This window comes from Mesoplodon mirus (assembly GCF_964341445.2).
Source record: "Mesoplodon mirus genome assembly, chromosome: 11".
Classification (NCBI taxonomy): domain Eukaryota; kingdom Metazoa; phylum Chordata; class Mammalia; order Artiodactyla; family Ziphiidae; genus Mesoplodon; species Mesoplodon mirus.
The window spans coordinates 70,025,810-70,047,189 of record NC_138987.1 but is presented as its reverse complement, the minus strand read 5'-3'; the positions used below and the strand labels follow the sequence as shown (position 1 = coordinate 70,047,189).

At 35.1% G+C, this 21,380-nt stretch overlaps 1 protein-coding gene across 1 annotated transcript in view; it reads right to left on the bottom strand.

The window, feature by feature from the left end:
* CAND1 (cullin associated and neddylation dissociated 1) overlaps positions 1–21,380 on the bottom strand; it is a 43,228-nt gene that overhangs the window by 3,424 nt on the left and 18,424 nt on the right. The window contains exons 3-11 of the mRNA XM_082635782.1: positions 15,335–15,489; positions 13,395–13,518; positions 11,833–12,089; positions 11,647–11,752; positions 10,275–10,420; positions 6,790–7,082; positions 5,027–5,168; positions 3,180–4,673; positions 1,972–2,067 (exon numbers count right to left, since the gene is read on the bottom strand). Of these exons, the coding sequence (XP_082491908.1) occupies positions 1,972–2,067; positions 3,180–4,673; positions 5,027–5,168; positions 6,790–7,082; positions 10,275–10,420; positions 11,647–11,752; positions 11,833–12,089; positions 13,395–13,518; positions 15,335–15,489 (2,813 nt within the window). The remainder of the gene's footprint in view (positions 1–1,971; positions 2,068–3,179; positions 4,674–5,026; positions 5,169–6,789; positions 7,083–10,274; positions 10,421–11,646; positions 11,753–11,832; positions 12,090–13,394; positions 13,519–15,334; positions 15,490–21,380) is intronic.

Here is a 21,380-nt window from a genome sequence, read left to right as displayed (position 1 = left end):
ATTCAAAAAACATTTATTGAGCATTTATGGCATGAAGCAGTGGGGATACAGCTGTGGACAAGTCAAATAAATTTATGCTCAGATGAAGTTTACATTATATTTACTTTAAATTTTAAATTCCAAAAGTGAAATTTAAAAACCTGAGTTCAAAAGATAAGCAAGGTGGAGACAGATCCACTGCTTGATAAAGATGGAATACTGTTAACAAGTATATAATTTATCAGATGATGGAGAAATGTGCCTCCAAAAGCCTATTTTTATCTTTAACAAGAAATAGATAAGAGGTCTAAGAATACAAAAAGGAGGAAACTGAAACCTACCATAGGACAAAAAGCTAAAGAAAGCACCTAGCCACTTTAAACACAGATATAAGTCTGGTTGTTCTTCCACACAGGGGAAATAAATTATAGTGCAAAGATCTTTGGAGTCATACAGACGGTGATCCACACTGCTTCACTTGTCAACTGTATGACCGACTTCTGGCAAGTTACTGGAGGCAAGAGCTTCAGTTTCCCAGTTTATAAAACGAGAATTTTATATGTACATTACTGAACTCAGTGTCTGGTACACATGTGGTATTCACATAGAGCTACTCATCATTATGTAATCTCAACCCTACCATAAGTAATCTTTTAGAATACACAGGGGAAAAAAGGTATGAGAAGACTTAAATGTATCACAACAGCAACTTGAAGAAATGGGAGGGGAAAAAAAAATACTTCAGACACCATAGGTTGGTAAACTCAAGGTTGACCACCCAGGAAAGTTCTGACTACAAAAAAGGTTAAGAGGTAGCTTGGGTTCAAAAAGAATTTAAATGTACCAGACTAAACCTCCTCACCTCTGTTTGCTTAGAATTACTATCATGGTGAATTGCTTTCAGTAAAACACAAAAAGTATTACTATTATGATAGACAAATGGTGACGTGGTCTAGGATCAGTGGTCCCCAACAACTTGGTCTAGGAATTTCAATTTTAAACAAACAGAATGATAATCATCTGATTGAATAACTATACCAACGATGCACACTGGTTGACTGTTGTCAACCTAGAAAGATGTCTCTAAAGATCTGGCACAGGTGTCTTCCTTTGCTGTATCTTGTACAATGACAAAAATGTGAATAAATATATCAAAGCAAAAAGAGGCGAGGGGAACAAAGGCAAGACTCTTCTGATTGAGACTTTCTTTGAATTAATTCTAGGTCTCAGCGTTGGAACCCATTTATCCCCCATGTCCCCCTTACTCTGAATTGGTAATCCCTTTCTGTAGTTCTTTTCTTTTAGACTGTTTTTTACATGGCATGAAACTGCAAAGCTTCTTTGCCATATCCCTCTATCCTCTCTGCTGGTATCCCCATTCTTCTGTCTTCAAGAAAACACCAGAGAGTTTAGTTACTAAAAGCTCTAGGAAAACTGATGATGAAAACAACACAGGGAAGTTATAAAATCATGAAAAATAACACTAAAAGCTAATTCTTGTCTTCACAGAAAGAGATGGCCCTTTTCTTTCTTGGATAGCTCCTCTTAGGTTGGTAGAACTGATTACCACAAGAATTATCTTTTTTATTCTTAAATTTCTACCTTAAATTTAAAAGCCTCCAAAGATCCCCTTGGGAGCTGGAGGCATACAAGTAATAACGAAGAAGTGGGGCCATCACAAGCTCAAATGAGATTCATTTACAACTGGGAAGAACTTCAGATTAGTCAGATAGATCATGTATCTTTTACCCATTAGTTTACTTTAGGTCATTCCCAAAATATGATTATCAAATGTGTACTTGACTTTAAAGACATCCTAGCATATTTACTAAATTTTAGCTATTTGCAAAGTTATTTTTTTAATGAAAGAATTACCAGACCCTTAAAAGCATTTTAGTCCCTTGGTGATATATTTAGCTATTGAAATGATTTGTTTTTTGACAGTTAACTATTAACTAGTTATTCAGTATGTTCATCTTCATTTCCACTTACCTATGCAGTTCTTTAATAGTGGATCAATAGGCTGTGGATGATCAGAAATAGTAAACTTCACAGCTGTAACCACTGAGCTTCGGGCATACGATGAGCCTAATTAAAAATAAATTTTAAGTCTATTGATATTTAAGTCAACTAAAATCCATGGACACCTTTATCATTTTCAAACCACTTCAAATAACAAATTCCTTAAAACTCTCTTTGGTCGGGCTCCCCTGGTGGTGCAGTGGTTAAGAACCTGCCTGCCAGTGCAGGGGACACGGGTTCGAGCCCTGGTCTGGGAAGATCCCACATGCCGTGGAGCAACCAAACCCGTGCGCCACAACTACTGAGCTCTAGAGCCTGCGAGCCACAGCTACTGATCCCATGTGCCACAACTACTGAAGCCCGCGTGCCTAGAGCCCGTGCTCCGCAACAAGAGGAGCCGCCGCAATGAGAAGCCCGCACACCACAACGAAGAGTAGCTCCCGCTCGCCACAACTAGAGAAAGCCCACGCACAGCAATGAAGATCCAACACAGCCAAAAATAATAAAAAACAAAAAAAACCTCTCTCTGGTCAAGAGGGGTATTTCTTATTACTTCCAGGATACTAATGAAGCAAAGTTTACTCATTTTATAAAACATAATCCCATTAGATTTCAAAAGGAACAATTTCTTCCAGGAAGGAGGCGGCCTGCGAGACCAGCAGTGGAGGATCTATCCCTCACAAAAGGGAACTGGTTAAACCACTGTATGACTGTCAAGATTTTTTACTAAAAACGAAAGCAATTTCTAAGAATGAATGGCCTTTATTACCTTCTCCTTGGACAACAGGGGTTGATACTGGTAATGTGAAAACTCTTCTAGAATCTTTCATTTGAACCAGGTTAGTTCACCAATTTTAGTACTGTAATTAATTCTAGCAAGCTCCTCTGGCTATATTAATTCAAGAGACATCTGTCCCACATTAAGACAAGAGTAACATTAAAATACATTAAACACTAGAAACTGCAACAGATTTATTTAATCATTATCTAACTATACTCTCTTTATCCTTTTAAACAACAAGGTGTCATTTGAATATGGCTCCATATCGTAACATAAGGCAATAGGTTCTACATATAACAAGATACAGAAATGTTTTAACTTCTGCATTAGCCATCTTTCCAGGCAATAACTGCTAATAAACAAAAATTTTTTTAGATAAGAAAATCTAGGTACCCACCTGATATTAAATACCCCTTAAGTCGTGGAAGGAGAGTTTCTGGATCAATTAGCGTGAGTTTGCCTAGACATTCAGCAACAACATTTCTGGTTCCTTCTTCTGCACACTCACAGTGCTTTAGCAATAAGGCCCAGATGTTTTCAACATATGGTTTAAGGCCCACCACTGATGCAGAGCTAATAATTTCCTTCAAGGAATGAAGCAGTAGATACTGCCTTTTGGGTTGACTGGTTATTTCTTGTAAGACAAATGGTAGATATTCAGGAAGGTTGCCCACACTAATGCTGCCTAATGCATAGGATGCAGCTGATTTGACTTCTTCACTAGGAGATGAGAAGGCTTCTAATATGACAGATTTTAGTTCCAGCTGCCCACTTAAGTCAATATGATGCCCAACTTCTCCAAGAGAAAGTAGAGCTAAGAGGCGAATAGAATCTGTAGACCTTGAGTTCTTGACATCTTGAATAAACTGACCCACTACAGCTGGTCCTTCTTTAGGGCATGCTCGAGTAAGAGCAGCTACACATTTGGCAATGGAATAATAAGACTGCTTATGAGTAAGAGCTGTGCTCTGAGAATAAACTGGACCGGTCAGCATGCGCAACAAATCCATGTATCCTAGATTATTTGTTCCAGTGACAACCAGAGCTTGGAAAAAGTCTAGCATGGCGCTAAGAGCTCCCCCTTGCAATAAAGGTGATCTAACAAGTCCAATAAGTTCATTGAGAATGGATCCACTTATCTTTGAAAGGGAGGAGGGATACACTTTTGCCAGTGTGGTAAGAAAACTGATAGCCATCTGTGAAACATGCATATCACTTTCACTGATAAGAGGTGGGAGCTCATCTAGAACTGCATCAATCATGGCAGCTGTCAGGCTATCACTATAGTTTTTAATTAGAATATCTAGAGCAGAAAGGGTTCCCAGTTTCAAAGCTCTCTGGTTTTTCCTGAGAAATGAAGCAAGGATAGGAACCCCTTCTCCCAGGACAGGCCTCAAATCTATCTTCAAAGGCGACCCAGCAATCAGTGTCAACGCCTTCACTGTAGTTAACCGCGTAATCTCATTCTTCAGTCTCTCCAAGAAAATCTGAAGGGTGTTAGGCAAGTCAGAGCCCAAATTGTCTCCAAGGTTGCAAATAATTTGTCCCATACAGGAAATAGCCCTTTCCTTGACTTCCTGATCAATGTCAGCTGCTTTTAACCTCTTAATGGTACAGGTAAATAGATCTTTGATGTAAGGAGTTGCATCAAACGAGGACGGCTGATCTAAAGGACGAATTACTTTGACAAGCTGTTGAGTAACAAGAAGCGCTTCAGATGTAATCTTGTAAAATGGATCTCCAACACAAGCCACCACTGGAGGGACCAAAGCTTGAACATGAGGATGGAAGACTTGAGGAGAGTGGTTACAGAGGATTACATATAGACAGGACAAAGCATCAATCTTCAAATTTGATGAGCTTGATTTATCATTCAGTGAGAAAATGATTCCTAAAACCCAACCAAAAAAGAAAAATCCAGTATTTTTATCCATGGCACCTTTATGAATTTAAAGCTAGTTTTAAAATTTAAAACGAATCCCTAAAAGATTGCTAAAGTTCCCACTATATATTATCTCTAAAGCAGTCAAAATTCCACAAGCTACGATAAACATTAAAGTAAAAAATTTTAGGGTACGATTTTAAACTTTTAACTTTAGATATTCAATGGTTCTATAAAAAAGTTAGTTCCATGTGCAAAGTTGTCACAAATTATCCTTTTCAAGGAAAAAGTTATTTAAGCTTATCCAAGTCTTAATAAAGTCTATAATAAGTCCCAAAAGTGATTTACTATTTCTTTCATACCTGGTACAAGTACAGGAATGTGTTGTGTTAGGGCCCCAGGTAATACATTTACCAGTTCAGTCAACATGTTAAAACAACACTGTCGGGTCTTCACACTTTTTTCTTTCATCTGTTTGTGCAGAGCTTTAACAATGTTGGGAACCTGTAATTATCAAGTGCTCATTAGCTGGTTCAGCTATTGGTACTTCCTCAGTACACTTAACACAAATTACAGGGGCTGGGGACAAATGGAAGAATTTTTTTGGGTCAAATTCCTAATTCCACTGTCAACAGTTTGTACAATACAAACTTTGTTGCATCTACTATATATGTTCTCTTGAAACTGTATTTGCTTGATACTGATAAATAAGAGAGCAGAGAAAAGCTATCATTAGCTTTCTACAGAGCAACAAAAGTCTTCCTTGATTAATTTTACTTATGAAATGCATAAGACTAAACAGAGATCTAAACAATAAAATAATTTTCAACCAAAACTTTAGGAGCATAATTTATAAATGGTTTTTGAAACTGAAATAGCACATAGAAGCAATTAAAGAAAAAAGACAAATTATAGAAAAGAAACCATTAAGTGGGTCCTTGTGTTTGCTTTTTGTTGGCTGTTACAATGAAATCAACCTCACTTCCAATGTAGTTACAAGCAGCAGGAATAAGATTCAAAGACATCTGCTTCTAAACTTCCTAATGTCAGTCAGTAAAACCTAAACAGGGAATTTACCAATAAATCTTATGGATGCCAGGATACAGACACATACCATTATCGAACAATGATGTGAGAGAACTAGAGGCAAAAGAAAACATCTATCTAATTAATTCACCACAGCATCATCAAAATTTCCTGTGATTTTTATCTGCTTTCCATATACTTAGTCAATTGCTTATGTCCTCCATACACTTTATCTTTTTCCTCTACAATTAATCTTTAGTGTTCACCTTTAAGTTCATCACAAATTTTACAATTTTTACTACTTGAAAACAAGATAGATATGGCATGTATATCTTCTCCTCTGGTTTAGTTGTTTAGTCTCTCTCAAGATCTGTTTTGTAATCTACAAAAATGGACAAATATGTACCCCATAGGGCTGCTCTAGAGACTGCATATAAGATAGGAAAATACCTAGCATGTAATAAATGCTCAACAAATGGGGGCTATATAGAGCTAACATTTAGGATCTTAGAAAAGATGTCCTCAAGTGAAAAAAATATGTATTTTATCAATAACAATAGCTGGTATATATAAATACTATGTAGCAGGCTTCATTGTATGTTTACATAGATCATATCATCTCTACCTTGGGTCGACAGTTCTAAGTAAACCCTTACTACAAATGAGAAAAGTGAGGCTTAATAAAATGTCTAAATAACTTGTCCAAGATCACACAGCTAGATCAGGAGGGAAGACACAAGTAGTCTAATTCCATCGCCCTAAGATTTCTCCATTAATCAAAGATAAAGACTACTTCACTGAATCTTAAAGCTAATATTGTTTAGCCAGGAAAAATCAAGAAAACTTCAATCAGAATAAATTATTTACAAGTAATGAAGCAAGGATAGGAACCCCTTCTCCCAGGACAGGCCTCAAATCTATCTTCAAAGGCGACCCAGCAATCAGTGTCCATATCAATGAGCATCCATAAACTACTATACAAACACATCCCAGAACTGTTTCTCTAAAGCTGTTCTGGAACTCATATTTCCATATAAAAACACCACTTTAAAAGATCACATTTATTAGCATGACTTTTAAAACACACTTTTAAACTGACCTGACTCTGAAGCATTGTTAAAGGTGTTTCTCCCTGTTCCATTGCATCAGGGTCACACAGCCAACTTTGCACAGGACGAGTTTGCTTCAAAAGAGAAAGGTATGCATGAAAAACATCTGCCTTTACATTCTCTTCACGCTCTTTAAATCTGGATATCAGTGCAGGAGAGACGGTCTTGTAGAATTCTGGAAGCATTTCATGCCTTGTGCTAACTACAGCATCCAAGCACTTAGCAGCTGCACGTCTCACTTTCCAACTCATGTCATCATCGTCACTGTATTCATCATCACTCCCTAAAGAGAAGTTTTAATGTTAACAGGCTATTAATCATAAGAAAAGTTTAATATAGAAAGTGAACTGATATTCATAACTAAGATAGTTTTCTAACTTTCCACTAAGATATACAGCAATAGATAGGTTTAAAAAGAACTAGTACTTAAATCGGAGGCAGAATTTACTTATAAAAATTTACACATAAACAAACCTCTAAAGAAAAATTATCTGATTGTGTTTTTAATTTGTTAAACATTTTCTCATTTATGAGGAATGAGCTGCTTATTAACTCTTTAAAATCATTTATTAACACATTAAACTTCTTCAGATCATAAATATTTATGAAATCATAAATGTCCCAGCCTTTTATAATGGGAATAGAAGTTCAATTCAAAAGATTCACTTGACACTACAGGAAAATCAAATAAACAACTGGGGAGTTTATAAGATAAACTATAAAACAGATTTGTGGTATAGATGATGTGATAAAAAGAATGATCACCAATCCCAGGTCATGCTGTGAAACTAATTTTTCAGGGGAGAAAAAGAATCCTGACATCAGCTTTCTTTGTGACTACAAGGCTTTTCACTAAATTTGTTGATGGGCTATTAGGAACAAATATGCATATTCTCAACCTTTCAAGATATTACCTTAATATAGCTTAAATAAACTTTACTTTCTCAATTATAACAAGAAAATTCTGCCCATATAACAGAGCACCAGCTTCTCCAAACTCCTGTTAAACATTAAAGCAATATTCCAAGCATAAGCATTAACAATTCTCTCTCACTTACTATTCTTGCTAACTTTTGTGTGTGTGAAATCTCTGAAAATTATTTCCTTCTAACACTATCAAGCCGAATCAGTTGGGTAACATGAAGTCAGGAAGATGGCCTACATATTAGCAGTTCTCAGGACAGTCTAAAATTACTAACAATAATTTCGTTATTCTTAGATATAAGAACTATAGTCCTGAAATGATTCCTCAGTGGGGGAAAAAAGATATCATCACTTCTTTGGCTTATATTCCAATTAGCTTAGTGATAGCTAAATGTAGCCAACTATGCCTTGGAAAATTTTCCAATCTCCAGAAGGCTTACTTAATTTCATCTTAGCAGTTTATAGTAAAACCCAACCAAATACTGCTAAACCAAGGCATTTGATTTATTTACCAATACCTATTTGAAGAAAAATTATAGGGTACTACCAAATAGATTATTTTAAAGCACATAAATAAATGAAAAATTTCCAATGGCAACCCAACTATAGGAATTACTTTACAGAAATATACTTAAAGGTTATAAAATCACAAAAATTATGTTGGTTTTATAAGTTACAATAATAACACTATGATAAAAAGATATTTGTTAGGTATAATCCATGTACCTGATAAAGCAGCCGAAGGACCTGGTTTGTTATTCAACATCGGTACTTACCACACTAAAAAAACCAACCATCAAAAAATCTGGAACATAAAATGCTACTCCTTTTTTCAAAGGATATTCCTATTATAAGCTAAGGTTTCCCTTCATTAATATAACACATTTACTGAGTGTCTAATGTGTGTCAAGCACTGTCCTAGACACTGGGATAAAGCAATTGATAAAGAAGACTAAAATTAAAATCTCTTCCTTCATGAAGCTTACATCCTGGTACAGTAGAAAATAATTTCAGTGTATCAGAAAATGATTAGGTGTAATGAAGAAAATAAAAATGCTGCAAAGGGAGATAGATATGAGTATGAAGTAAGGGGAAAGCCCTGAGATGGGAGACTGGATGAGGAGGGTGTGTAAAAGAAGCGATCAGGTATAACCCCAAAGTTTTTGGCCTGAAAAACTAAGAAGAATGGAGGTGCCATTCTGAGATGGAGAAGTCTAAAGAAGAAACAGGTTCAGGCAGGCAGTGGGGGAAGGGTGGAGAGAAGATATTTTAGACATCTAAGCAGTAAATCAATTAAGCAGTTGCATATATGAACCTGGAATTCATAGGAAAGGTCTGGGATAAAGGTAAAATTTGGCTTTTCAGCATATTGATATTAAAGCTAAGAGACTAGATGAAATCAACAAGATCATAAGAACATAACAGAGAAGTCAAGGACTAAGCCCGGAAATACTCCAAAGTATAGTGGTCAGGGTGATGAAGAGGAACCAGCACAGAGACTGAAAAGGAGTAATCACAAAGATAGGACGGTGTGGTATCCTGGAAGTTAAATAAAGAAATGCTGCTGAGAACTGAGAATAAGCAGACTCAAACATTTGAGGTCACTGGCAACCACTGGAAGACTGGATTTAAGAGAAAAAGAGGAAAAAAAGGAGTTGGAGGACATGCATTCTTTTGAAGAGTTCTGTTGTAGTGTAGAGAAATTGGGCAGTATCTGCTTGACTCTAAAATGGGATTAAGAGAGGTTTTTTCCACCTTTAAAAAAAAAAGATGGATGAAATTACAGACTTTAGAGCAAAGTCATTACCTAAATTCATTCAAAGAATCAAACTTAAAAGTATAATTAACAGGAAACCCACCGATGCATATACCCAATAACTTAAACATTTCTATTATGATTCTTTTAATACTAGCAGAAACAACTAAACATGAGCAACCCTGTGTCCTTGAAGAGCTACTCCTTTCCAGAGTAAATACCACAAATCACAGCACAATGACATCAATCATAGGAGCCTCAGAAATGCTTAAATTATTCATGAAAGTTAAATGGAGCCTCAAACAATATTTAGGATTTCTCATTAAAGTAACTATGTATGAAACCAACCAAACTGCTATGAATATGTTATCGATAGGTACAATTTTTAAAATAACATTCATTTCCCTCCTTACAAAAACACTTTGTAGAAAATTTGAAAAATAAAGAACAAAAGTCACTTATAATTGCTTGCCAACAGAAAAACACTAGTAACATTTTTTTCACCATATTTAAAAAAATAAAACTGGGACAGAGTAATTTTTGCTACCCACTTTTCATTCAACTTATTAACTGCTTTAACAAAAACATGATTTTGAACATGTTGCATAGCAGTTCAGTACATGGATGCCCCATAATTTTTTTAATCAATTTGCTCTTGTTGAATATTGTGGTTATTTCCACTTTCACTATCATAAACAAACAAACACAGTACAATATGGGTAAGAATCACCTCCATCTATAACACTGGGTCTTTCATGAAAATGTAACAAATTCCTTCTACTTAATTTGAAATACCTTGGTCATCATCATCACCACCATCTGCATCCATGGCATTTTCATCTTCATCTTCATCATCATAATTATAATTTGGATCATAAGTAAGATACTTAAGACATATATTTATAATGGTAGAAACATGAGGATATACTTCCTTAGGACATCTGAAGAAGAAAACAAAAGCTGCCTTGAATAATTATACTTTTCTCCTTGATTCAGTATTTGCCAATTTTGCTTTATTACCAGATTTTTCCCCCTTCCCTTTAACATAGTACAGGAAAATGGTTTCCAGCCCTCAACACCAATGATCCTTCATCTTTCCCTCCCACTGACTTCATGTTTTAAAAAAGATTTACTTTTCAAATTACTCTTATTTAATCAATTTTAAGATGAACTCCACACCCCCACACACACTTTAACATCTCTGAAGTCAAATGATTCCTATAATAAATGGTATGACGTAGTTAGTGTGGGGTCACACAGAGAAATCTGTATACGCTCTATCTTCTCAACACACGACTAGAACACCAAGCCCAGATAAATGTATCTTCAGTAACTAGGATTATTGGTGAAAATGCCAGTGTACATTCATCTAGGCTTGGTCTTCTAACTTTATGTTGAGAAAAGACAGAACATATAATAAATGCCCAACAATAAAGAAATAATTTGTATTTCTCAATTAAAAGGACAGAAATGAATCCCACAATTTCTGATTTTAACAATTTGCTATGACTATAAAAGCTCCTCATCAAAAACCATGAGTGGCAAATAACTACTTATAATTACTGCAAATAACAACAGTGAAGTCTCAAGACACTGTGCTACTACACTGTCAATTCTAGCCAAAAGCAAAAAAAAAAAAAAAACCCCAAATCTCACTACTTTGCAGGTATGGCCTTCTTGTACATAAATACAGTTTTTATTATTAGAACCAAGGTTCCAAAACTGAGAATCACTGCCCTAGCAAAATGGCTGTTAACACATCTCAAAAGCTGTTGGAGATGAAATTCACTAGTATACATTTCTGACCAGATAATTAATTTATCCTGGTACTCTCTCAGGATAAAGACTACATCATTAAAGTAAACTGAAAGACAATTATAAATACCTTTCCCAAGTTCTTTAAGAAAAGTCCTAACAATAAGAAGGAAACATTTCAAAATAAATGTAAGGATTGTATCTTAAAATAAAGATGATATGCACTTCAAATACTGTATTGGTTATCAGTTATTATTTAATAAAAACTTAATTAAAACACATTTGAAATCCAAAACTCAATCCCAGCTGTCAGTAAAACCCATTTCTCCTCACCCACCTAATCTAGATCTTAATTATTACTCTATTCTTAAGAAAAAATTTTATTTGAAAAATATAGATCTTAAAAACTTGCCTTCTCACAAATGATTCAAAGGCTTGAATGCAGTACTCTCTTAATTCATCGTCATCTACATTACAAAATTTTACCACCAAAGGAATTATCTTCTCAAGGTATTCACCTAAGAAAAGCATATTAGTTCTTATAAACATTCGTTAATATTTTTTAAAGAAAACTTTTCAATACATAAATATTTCTTACCTATTCTATGACCAGCTTGCCTACTAATAGCAGCAATACATTGTATGTAGGTTCTTGTTGTTGACATGGAATCATTTTTGGACAACTCTGACAACAGATGTTCAATAAGATCAACAAAAACTATATTTCCACAGCTCATAACCAGATGGCCAAGAGCAATAATGGTTCTTTTCCTCACTGCAAGTCTAGGGCTGGTCAACTGGGGGAGCAGACAGGTCAGAATTGAAGGATGGAAATTAACAAGAAGTCCTCCTTGCCTTAAAATAAAATAAAAAGAAAACAAATAAATACAAAATGTCCAAGTACTACTGAAATGTCTGCCCTCTGACCATCTCTTGATTACCCCTTCTCCCTATTGTCTTTCCTCTACAAATCTACACACTAAGTTTCAAAGATCTTGTTGGTCCAACCCTCTCTTTCAAATCATTTCACATGTGCAGTTCAATGACTCAATAGCAGTCAAATGTCTGTGTCTTGCCAGGACAGTGCTAGTGATCAAGTCACACATGGGACAAAAGGTCTAACTGAATTTTCACTACTTAATCAAATTAAGCATAAATTCCTCACCCTCCTCAACAAGACTCCAATGTATCAAAATGATCTCCTACCACTTTTCTATTCATTCTAGATTCTGGAAAATTAGAATACAGTGTTTCCCAACTCAAGACTACTTACATATTCTGATATATTCTATGTTTAAGCACAGATACCTGTGCCCTACCCACTTTTCAAAACTAAATTCAAACGCCACTGTTTCCATAACAAACTTTCTTGGATCCTTCCATTTTAAACCCCCAAATACACTATACTCTCCGTTAATATTTAGTCCAATTCTGCCTTACATTATAGCCATTTGTGTTCTTACCTCCTATAGCAAAGTATAAGCTCTTTGTGGGCTAGGATGATAGCTCTTCACTTTTACTATATTTGTACCACATGAAGGCACTTGATTATTTTCAAGTTCAAGTGAATTAGCCATAAATAACAGACAAATAATGATGACATATAATGATTATAAGAATCAGGGACAAACTGAAACTGACAAGTCTTTTAAGGTTACTTCCCCCTTGGAGTTGCTTAGATCTCTTTCTATATTCCCACGTTTGACTTCCAGAGGAAAAGTAGAAAAGCAACAAATATATAAAGCCAAGTTCCTTCCACCCTCACAACACATGCTCTAAAAAAACATGGCTGCTGAAGAATACCAGAATTATTTTAACTGGAAAACTTGCCACTCCTACCAGCACATCTCCTTATCCAAGTAGCTCATTGTATTCAAGAACATCAAAGAGTAAAACAAAATATAAAAACTCTGCTGAAATGTTTAAATCACAAATTTTATTATTTTTCAAAACTACAAGAAATATGCTTGCTATGCAGTATTACATGATAATATAATTAGCTTTTTTCTTCCCTCCCTCCTAACCACACACATTTATAAAACAGACACAATTTAAACATGAATAATTTTAGACCAAGTTTTATTATATTTATCCAAAAGGGTTCTTAATAAATGCACAAATATTTGTATTATAAGTAATACAAACAATAGTCATGTTTACCTGCTCAACATATCAGCCATAATATCCAAGGCTTCTAGCTGAACAGAGACATCTTCCTGCTTTGCTATTGCACTGGTAAGACGCCCAGTAATCTTTTTACATACATTAGCAGCTAATGCAGAGCCTGCATGAATAAGAAACCCATTATGATTTCAAGGCAAGTATGTTGAATTCCACCTTATATTCATGCTAGTTAGCAAATATTCAGCAACTCTAAACTTGATTTTAAAACTGACTCAAGAGATCCATGTCAGAAAAGTATGTTTCAAGGGACTTCCCTGGCGGTCCAGTGGTTAAGACTTCGCCTTCCAACACAGGTGGCGAGGGTTCGATTCCTGGTTGGGGAGTTAAGATCCCACATGCCTCGAGGCCAAAAAACCAAAACATAAAACAGAAGCAATATTGTAACAAATTCAATAAAGACTTTAAAAATGGTCCACATCAAAAAAAAATCTTAAAAAAGAAAAATATGTTTCAAAACAGGTTGTTTTTCAATCAATTTATTAGACATAAGTAAGAATTAGACCCCGCTGCAGGAGTACACGACACAGGGAAAACAGTATCGATGCAGTAAACTCTACTGGACAACTATTTCTGTGCACTGGCACCAGTGCCAGCTACGGAGCTAATAGTAACCGTAGTGCTTACACCTCTAGATTGGAAAGCAGCGATGACATTTTTCTCTATTTAAGTCCTCTTTACTAGTAACCTAATAAGATCCTTTCCAATCCAAACAACCTAGAAATGTTGTTCCAGGAGACTCATCAATAAAGATTATGACTATTTTCAAGTAGATCTGTGTTGTTACTGACCAGGGAGGAAAAAAAGGAAACAAGAAACTGTGAAAGTAAAAATCTGAATGGTTAATAGAATTCTTGTTAGAGCCAGAAATCAGCTAAAAACAAACATGTTTCAATGAGAGGGAAAAAATGAGGAAAATATCAATGTAGCTAATACAACTACAAATAACATACTTCAGAGTTGGTGAAATAAAGTAACATTGGCATGATATAGTGAAAAAAAACCATCACCTTTGGATTAAAAGATAATGGGTATGAATCTTCATCCAACCAGGTAATCAAAACTTTGGATGAATTAACTTAATCTCTGAATTTCAGTTCCCTTATCAACAATCTACATTTAAGACCTCCCATATGACTGACATTTTTAGACAGTGAAATAATATACACGCACTATCTAGCATGATACCTAGCATAGAGAATAATAAATATTTATTAAGTAAATGAGTGAAAACTACATACTAAGACTACATTATTACCAATATACATCTTTCCATGAAAGAGAGTAATTTCACCCCATTTGCAGATGAGACAGTAACTTTAGGCTGCAATTTTAGCCTATAGCTTAGCAGTCAAGACAAATTCTAAAACTTACATTACATAAACATCTGTCAGAGGTCAAAAGCTAATTACCTTACAAATTCATTAATTGTAGTTTTAAATTTTTTAAAAATTATAAGTAGCTATAAAAGGCTCAGCCTTAATTAAAGATACTAGTAAACTGAACTCTTTCACAGCTGTCATAATGGTGCTAAGTTTTACATCATAAATTCTAAAGCAAAGCAAAATTAACACTGAAAATAGAAACCTAATCAGAAATAACTCATGATTTTGGTTATCTTTTCTCTCATTGCATAGGCTGGCTTAACTCTATTCTGCAAGTCACAGTTAATACAATATAAAATCTTGCTCCAACATAAAAATCCTTCAGAACTGGTATTCATTTCAAAGAGATACTTAAATTCAATCAAAATAATATTTTTAAGCAAAAATAAGACTCTGGACATTTTTTTTACAAAGATCTTTTAGGGATAGATACCTCTCTCCCTCCCTGGTCAGGAGGGAAAAAAAAAAAAAAAACGGTGGAGGAGAAATACCTCCATTTATAAAAGGGAAATAGGAAAAAGCATTCTTGCTTACCACTGGAAGCTGGAGGGAGTTCTCCAATTACTGTTTTAAGGCCAATACTTGAAATATCTCGAAGTTGCTCTTTATCAGAAAGCATGTTAGTGCAGAGGGTATCTACAATTGTCTCTACTTGGTATTCTTTCACTTTACTCACTAAAGGGCCAAGACTGTAACATAAGGAAGAAAAAACATTTTTTTTAATCTAGATAAACAAAAACAGATGAGTGAAAACATTAACTTTTCTGCCTAGCAACTGTCAACACGAAATAAATGCTATGCCTGTAACATAGACAGTATATGAATAAGTGTTAAAAAATTCTTAATAAGCTCTTTGCAGTTTCCAATTTTTTCCCACTTATTTTCATCACAGTATCATGAAACTCAAGATGCTTTCACCCTCTCCCGCCAAACCCTTCGAATACACACAACATCTTTTAATAATAAGAAGGCTAATTAGGAGTCTGCTCCTAACAAGGATCCTATGATTTACCTGCAATAGAAATTCCATCCAGTGTATCACATTTTGCCAACTGTGACCCTTCCTTCCTACCATCTATCACCAACTCCAACTCATGAACCAAAAAATTTCTATCCTTTTTATTTTCTTGTTTAAATCTTAGAAGTATCAAGTAACTGGGAAAAGCTCTTCCACTGTGTCCTTTCCACAGAATTTAGCACATCGGAGATAATGTTTGGTGCATGGCTATTCATTGAGGAGCCACTGTATTCAAGACTGTATTGAATAACAAAAGTATGGCCCCTATCTTCAAAAATTTACCATCTGGTTGGTGAGGTAAGGAACTCACATAACTACTTTAGAAATTATGCAGGCATTCACTACTCTGCAAAATTAAAAACAAAAAACTTTTAAATTCAATGTTAGTATTTATTTACAGACAGGAGACTGCACCTTGGAGACAGATTTTTAGGTACTTGTATTTATGGGGTATAGTTAGAAAAAAAGAGCATTTCAAATGAGAGACTAGAATGAATAGAATACATGCTGAAAGAAATGAGAAGTCAAAAGAATTGCTTGATGCAAAAGGCAGATGAAACACAAAATAGGAAAGGCAAACACCTGGGACATTAAGGAGAGTCTTTGAAGTTAGGCCAATGAATTTACATGTGATATGGTAAAGTTGGGAGCCAATGCATTTTCTCAATCATTAGTGACATGATGAAAATAATTTAATTTGATAAATGCTCAGATCAATGTTTCACATACAGATTCTCAATAAATAACAGCTGACTGACTGTTTGACTAGAAATGTAGTAGGCAGTATGATCTGGGGAATTAAGAAAGAAGAGAAATAAACAGAAAAGTTGGAGAAATCCAAGAACAGCTCAATCCAAATGGATGGAAATGATAATAAGAGACACAGCATATATGTAGAGACCTAATGTGAAACAATACAAATTGGGATTGAAAATAAAAGGAATTCCAAAAATGAATTTAAAGACTTCTAGCTTCTAAAATGGCAAAATAGGGCTTCTCTGGTGGCACAGTGGTTGAGAATCTGCCTGCCAATGCAGGGGACACAGGTTCGAGCCCTGGTCTGGGAAGATTCCACATGCCACAGAGCAACTAGGCCCATGAGCCACAACTACTGAGCCTGCGCGTCTGGAGCTTGTGCTCTGCAACAAGAGAGGCCGCAATAGTGAGAGGCCCGTGCACCACGATGAAGAGTGGCCCCCACTCGCCGCAACTAGAGAAAGCCCTCGCACAGAAACGAAGACCCAACACAGCCGTAAGTAAGTAAGTAAGTAAGTAAGTAAGCAAGTAAGCAAGTAAGCAAGTAAGTAAGTAAGTAAGTAACTCCTGCTGGCCACAACTAGAGGAAGCCTGCACGCAGCAACGAAGACCCAACACAGTCAAAAATACAATATAAATAAATTTATTTTTAAAAATTCATTCATTCATTCATTCATTCATTCAATAAAATGGCAAAATAGCTTTGTTGGACTAAACCTCCTGCAGGTAACAATTACAAAATCTCTAAAACTGTATTTTAGAGAACAACAATTTGAATGCATAATGATGGAACTAAAAACAGATGGAAAAAGGTGTCTACCTAGAATTCCATATTCCGTGAAATCACCCTTTAAAAATGAAGAAAAATAAAAATTTATATTAAAGACAACTTCAGATAAAAGCTGAGACTACATGGCAACCAGACCTATACTACAGAAATTGCCAAGGGAAGTTCTTTAGGCTAAAGGAAAATTAAACCAGATGATAACTCAGATTTACAGAAAGGAATAAAGATCACCAGAAATGGTAAATGTGTGTATACCTAAAAGGCTACATTTAAGAGACTATATATTTTTTCTCCCAACTATCAATAATACTGTATTATGGACACACACACACACAAATTTAAAAAACAAGAGTAGCACATAGCCAGGAGGAAGGTAAATGGAAAAATGTTATTTCAAGGTTTATATAATTTATATCAAGTGGTACAATGTTAACTTTTAAGACTGTGATAAATTTAAGATGCAATTTATAATCCATAGCCTAGAGTGACAATTTTAAAAATAACACAAAGATGATGTATCTGAAAAGTCAACAGATGAAATCAAAATTAAATATTATAAAACAAGACACTTCCCAACTTTTGGTTTCAGGAACACTTTTAACACTTTGAAAATCAATGAAGACCCCAAAGAATTTTTCTTTATGTGGGCTGTATGTATCTGTCAATGCTTACCACAATAACAATTAAAAATAACAATAATAAAGGCACATGTTAACATAAATTTAACATTTTAAAGGAATAACTATATTTTCCAAAAAACAAAAAATGAGAAAAATAGCTGTTTCACATTTTTGCAAATTAATATTTGGGCTTAAAATAACTGGATTCTCACATCTGCTTTTGCATTCAATTTTTTTGTGATATAACATGTCATGTAGCCTGTGGAAATTATACCGTATACTTATGGGAAAATGAGCAAATTATACCGTATACTTATGGGAAAATGAGTATCAAAGGGTAACACCTAGTGTTACTCATATTACAGTTTTGAACTTTCGTGGTCACAGATGTCCTAGGGACCCCCAAATCAAATTTTGAGAACTGCTGCTATAAAATATTTGATTAACCCAAAAGAAGGCATGAAAAGAAACAATTAAAAACAACCCCCCCAAAAAAACACACAACAAAAGAAACAAATGGAAAAAAATAAAAAGTAAAATGGCACACCTAAATCTAACTACATCAATACTTACAATAAACAACAATGGACTGAAACACTCATATCAAAGGGAAGAAATTATGAAACTGAATAGAAGGAAAAAAAGCAAGACCTAACCATCTGCTGTCTACAAGACGCATAATTTTAAAAACACAGGACTTCCCTGGTGGCACAGTGGTTAAGAATCAGCCTGCCAATGCAGGGGACACGGGTTCGATCCCTGGTCTGGGAAGATCCCACATTCCACGGAGCAACTAAACCCGTGCGCCACAACCACTGAGCCTGTGCTCTAGAGCCCATGAGCCACAGCTACTGAGCCCGCGGGCCACAACTACTGAAGCCCACACACCTAGAGCCGGTGCTCCGCAACAAGGGAAGCCACCGCAATGAGAAAGAAGCCGGTGCACCGCAACGAAAAGTAGCTCCCACTCGCCTCAACTAGAGAAAGCCCACGTGAGCAGCAACAAAGACCCAATGCAGCCAAAAAATAAACAAATACAAATAAAAACAGATTAAAAGCTGAAATAGAAAAAGATACACTAATCTTAAAAGAAAACTGGAGCAGCTATATGAACATAAGAAAAAATATATTCCAAGAAAAAATATATTCAAATGTATTTAAAAAGAAACATTTTATACTCATAAAAACATCAAACAGGGCTTCCCTGGTGGTGCAGTGGTTGAGAGTCTGCCTGCCGATGCAGGGGACGCGCGTTCGTGCCCCGGTCTGGGAAGATCCCACATGTGCGGAGCGCCTGGGCCCGTGAGCCATGGCCGCTGAGCCTGTGCGTCGGGAGCCTGTGCTCCGCGGCGGGAGGGGCCACAACAGTGAGAGGCCCGTGTACCGCAAAAAAAAAAAAAAAAAAAACATCAAACATTAGGAAGACATAATTATAAATGCGTATGCCCCTAATCAATACAACTTTAAATACATGAAGCAAAAATTGGCATTGAAGAGAAAAACAGATAAATTGACAATTATAGTTGGAAATTTTAACACTCCTTTCTCAGTATTTAATATTAAGAAAAGAAAAAAAAAATCACAAAGGATATAAATCTGAACAACACTACCAGCTACCCTGACCTAACATTTATAATATATCATACCCAACTACTGTAGAATACGCTTTCAAGTGGACAGGGAACATCCACATCCACCAAGACCTATCATATGCTGAACCATAAAACCAATCTCAATGAGTAGACAAAAGAAACCAAAACAAACAAATAAACCTCCCTGAAACCTTAAAGAGTATGGTTCTCTGACCATATGCAATTAAGTTAGAAACCATTAAAAATAAAAATAAAGATCCAGATAGCCTCCAAATATTTGAAAATTGCTTCTAAATAATCACAATGGAGATTAAAAATATTTCAAACTGAATGATAATAAAAAAACCACAATTTACTAAGAAAGAGAATATATACCTTTAAATGTTTAAGAATTAGAAAGGAAAAAAATGAGTGGAAAGAAAGGAATAATAAAAGAGAAGCAATCAGTTAAATAAGGCAACAGACAATAGGGAAAATAACAAACCCTAAAGTCAGTTCTTTGATAAGATTAGTAAAGTTGGTAAATCCCTGATTAAATGAATTGCGGGGGGGGGGGGGGAAGAGAAATCACAAATTACCAAAATCAGGATCGAAAGAGGGGGATATTCACTGATGACGATTGTTTAGATAGACTATCCCGAGGAATCAACAAAAATTACTGTAATAATTATGATACTACAGTTTGCAGTTAAAAGATTCAGTATTGTTAATTGTTGATTCTCTTCTAATATTTCTATAGGTTTAACACAATCTCAATCAAAATTTGAGCAAGCTTACTTTTAAAACAGAAATTAACATTCTAAAATTTACATGGAAATACAGAGAACTTAAAAAATCAAAATACGCTTGAGAAAAGGATGAAGCTAGAGAACTTACACTACCTTACTTCAGACTTCTATAGATCTACACCAGCGTTTCTCAACCAGGGGTGACTTTTGCCCTTCAACAGACATTTGGCAAAGTCTGGAGACATTTTTGGTTGTTCCTACTGGAGGATGAAGGAATGCTACTGGGAAAAATAGTGGGTAAGGCTTAGATACTGCTAAACATCCAACAACACACGCAATACACAAGATACCTTGCCATAACAAAGAATTATCTGGCCCCAAAACTCAACAGCGCCAAGCCTGAAAAAGCCTGAGCTAAGCTAATAAAACTGTATGGTACTAGCATTAGAACAGACAAATAGATCAGCGGGAACAGAATAGAGTCTAGAAATAGACTTACACTTTTATAGTCAACTGACTCTGACAGAGATGTCAAAGCAATTCAGTATCGAAACGAAGATGTTTTCAATAAATTGGTACTTCAACAACTGTATTTCCATATGGAAAAAAAGCAGCTCAATTCCTACTTCACAAAAATTAATTCTAGATCACAGGACTAAAATTAAAAGCTGAAACTACAAAGCTTTTAGATGAAAACACAAGAGAAAAATCTTTGCAACATAAAGTAAACAAAGATTTCTTCAGCACAGAAAGCAATAACCATAAAAGTTGAAATTAATTTATAAATTAAATCAAACTAAACTAAATTTTAAAATAAATTAAAAACTTAAGATCATCAAATTGGGAGAAAATACTATAAGACGTATATGTGCCAAAGGACCTATATCCAGAATATATGAACTCCTATAATTCAATAGTAAAAAGACAGCCTCAATTTTAAAAACAGGGAAAAGTCCACAAAAAATAAATAAATGGCCAATAAACAAAATAACATTAGACATCATTAGTCATCAGGGTAATGTAAATTAAAACTACACCTATACACCAACTGGAATCGCTAAAATTAAGGAGTGACACAA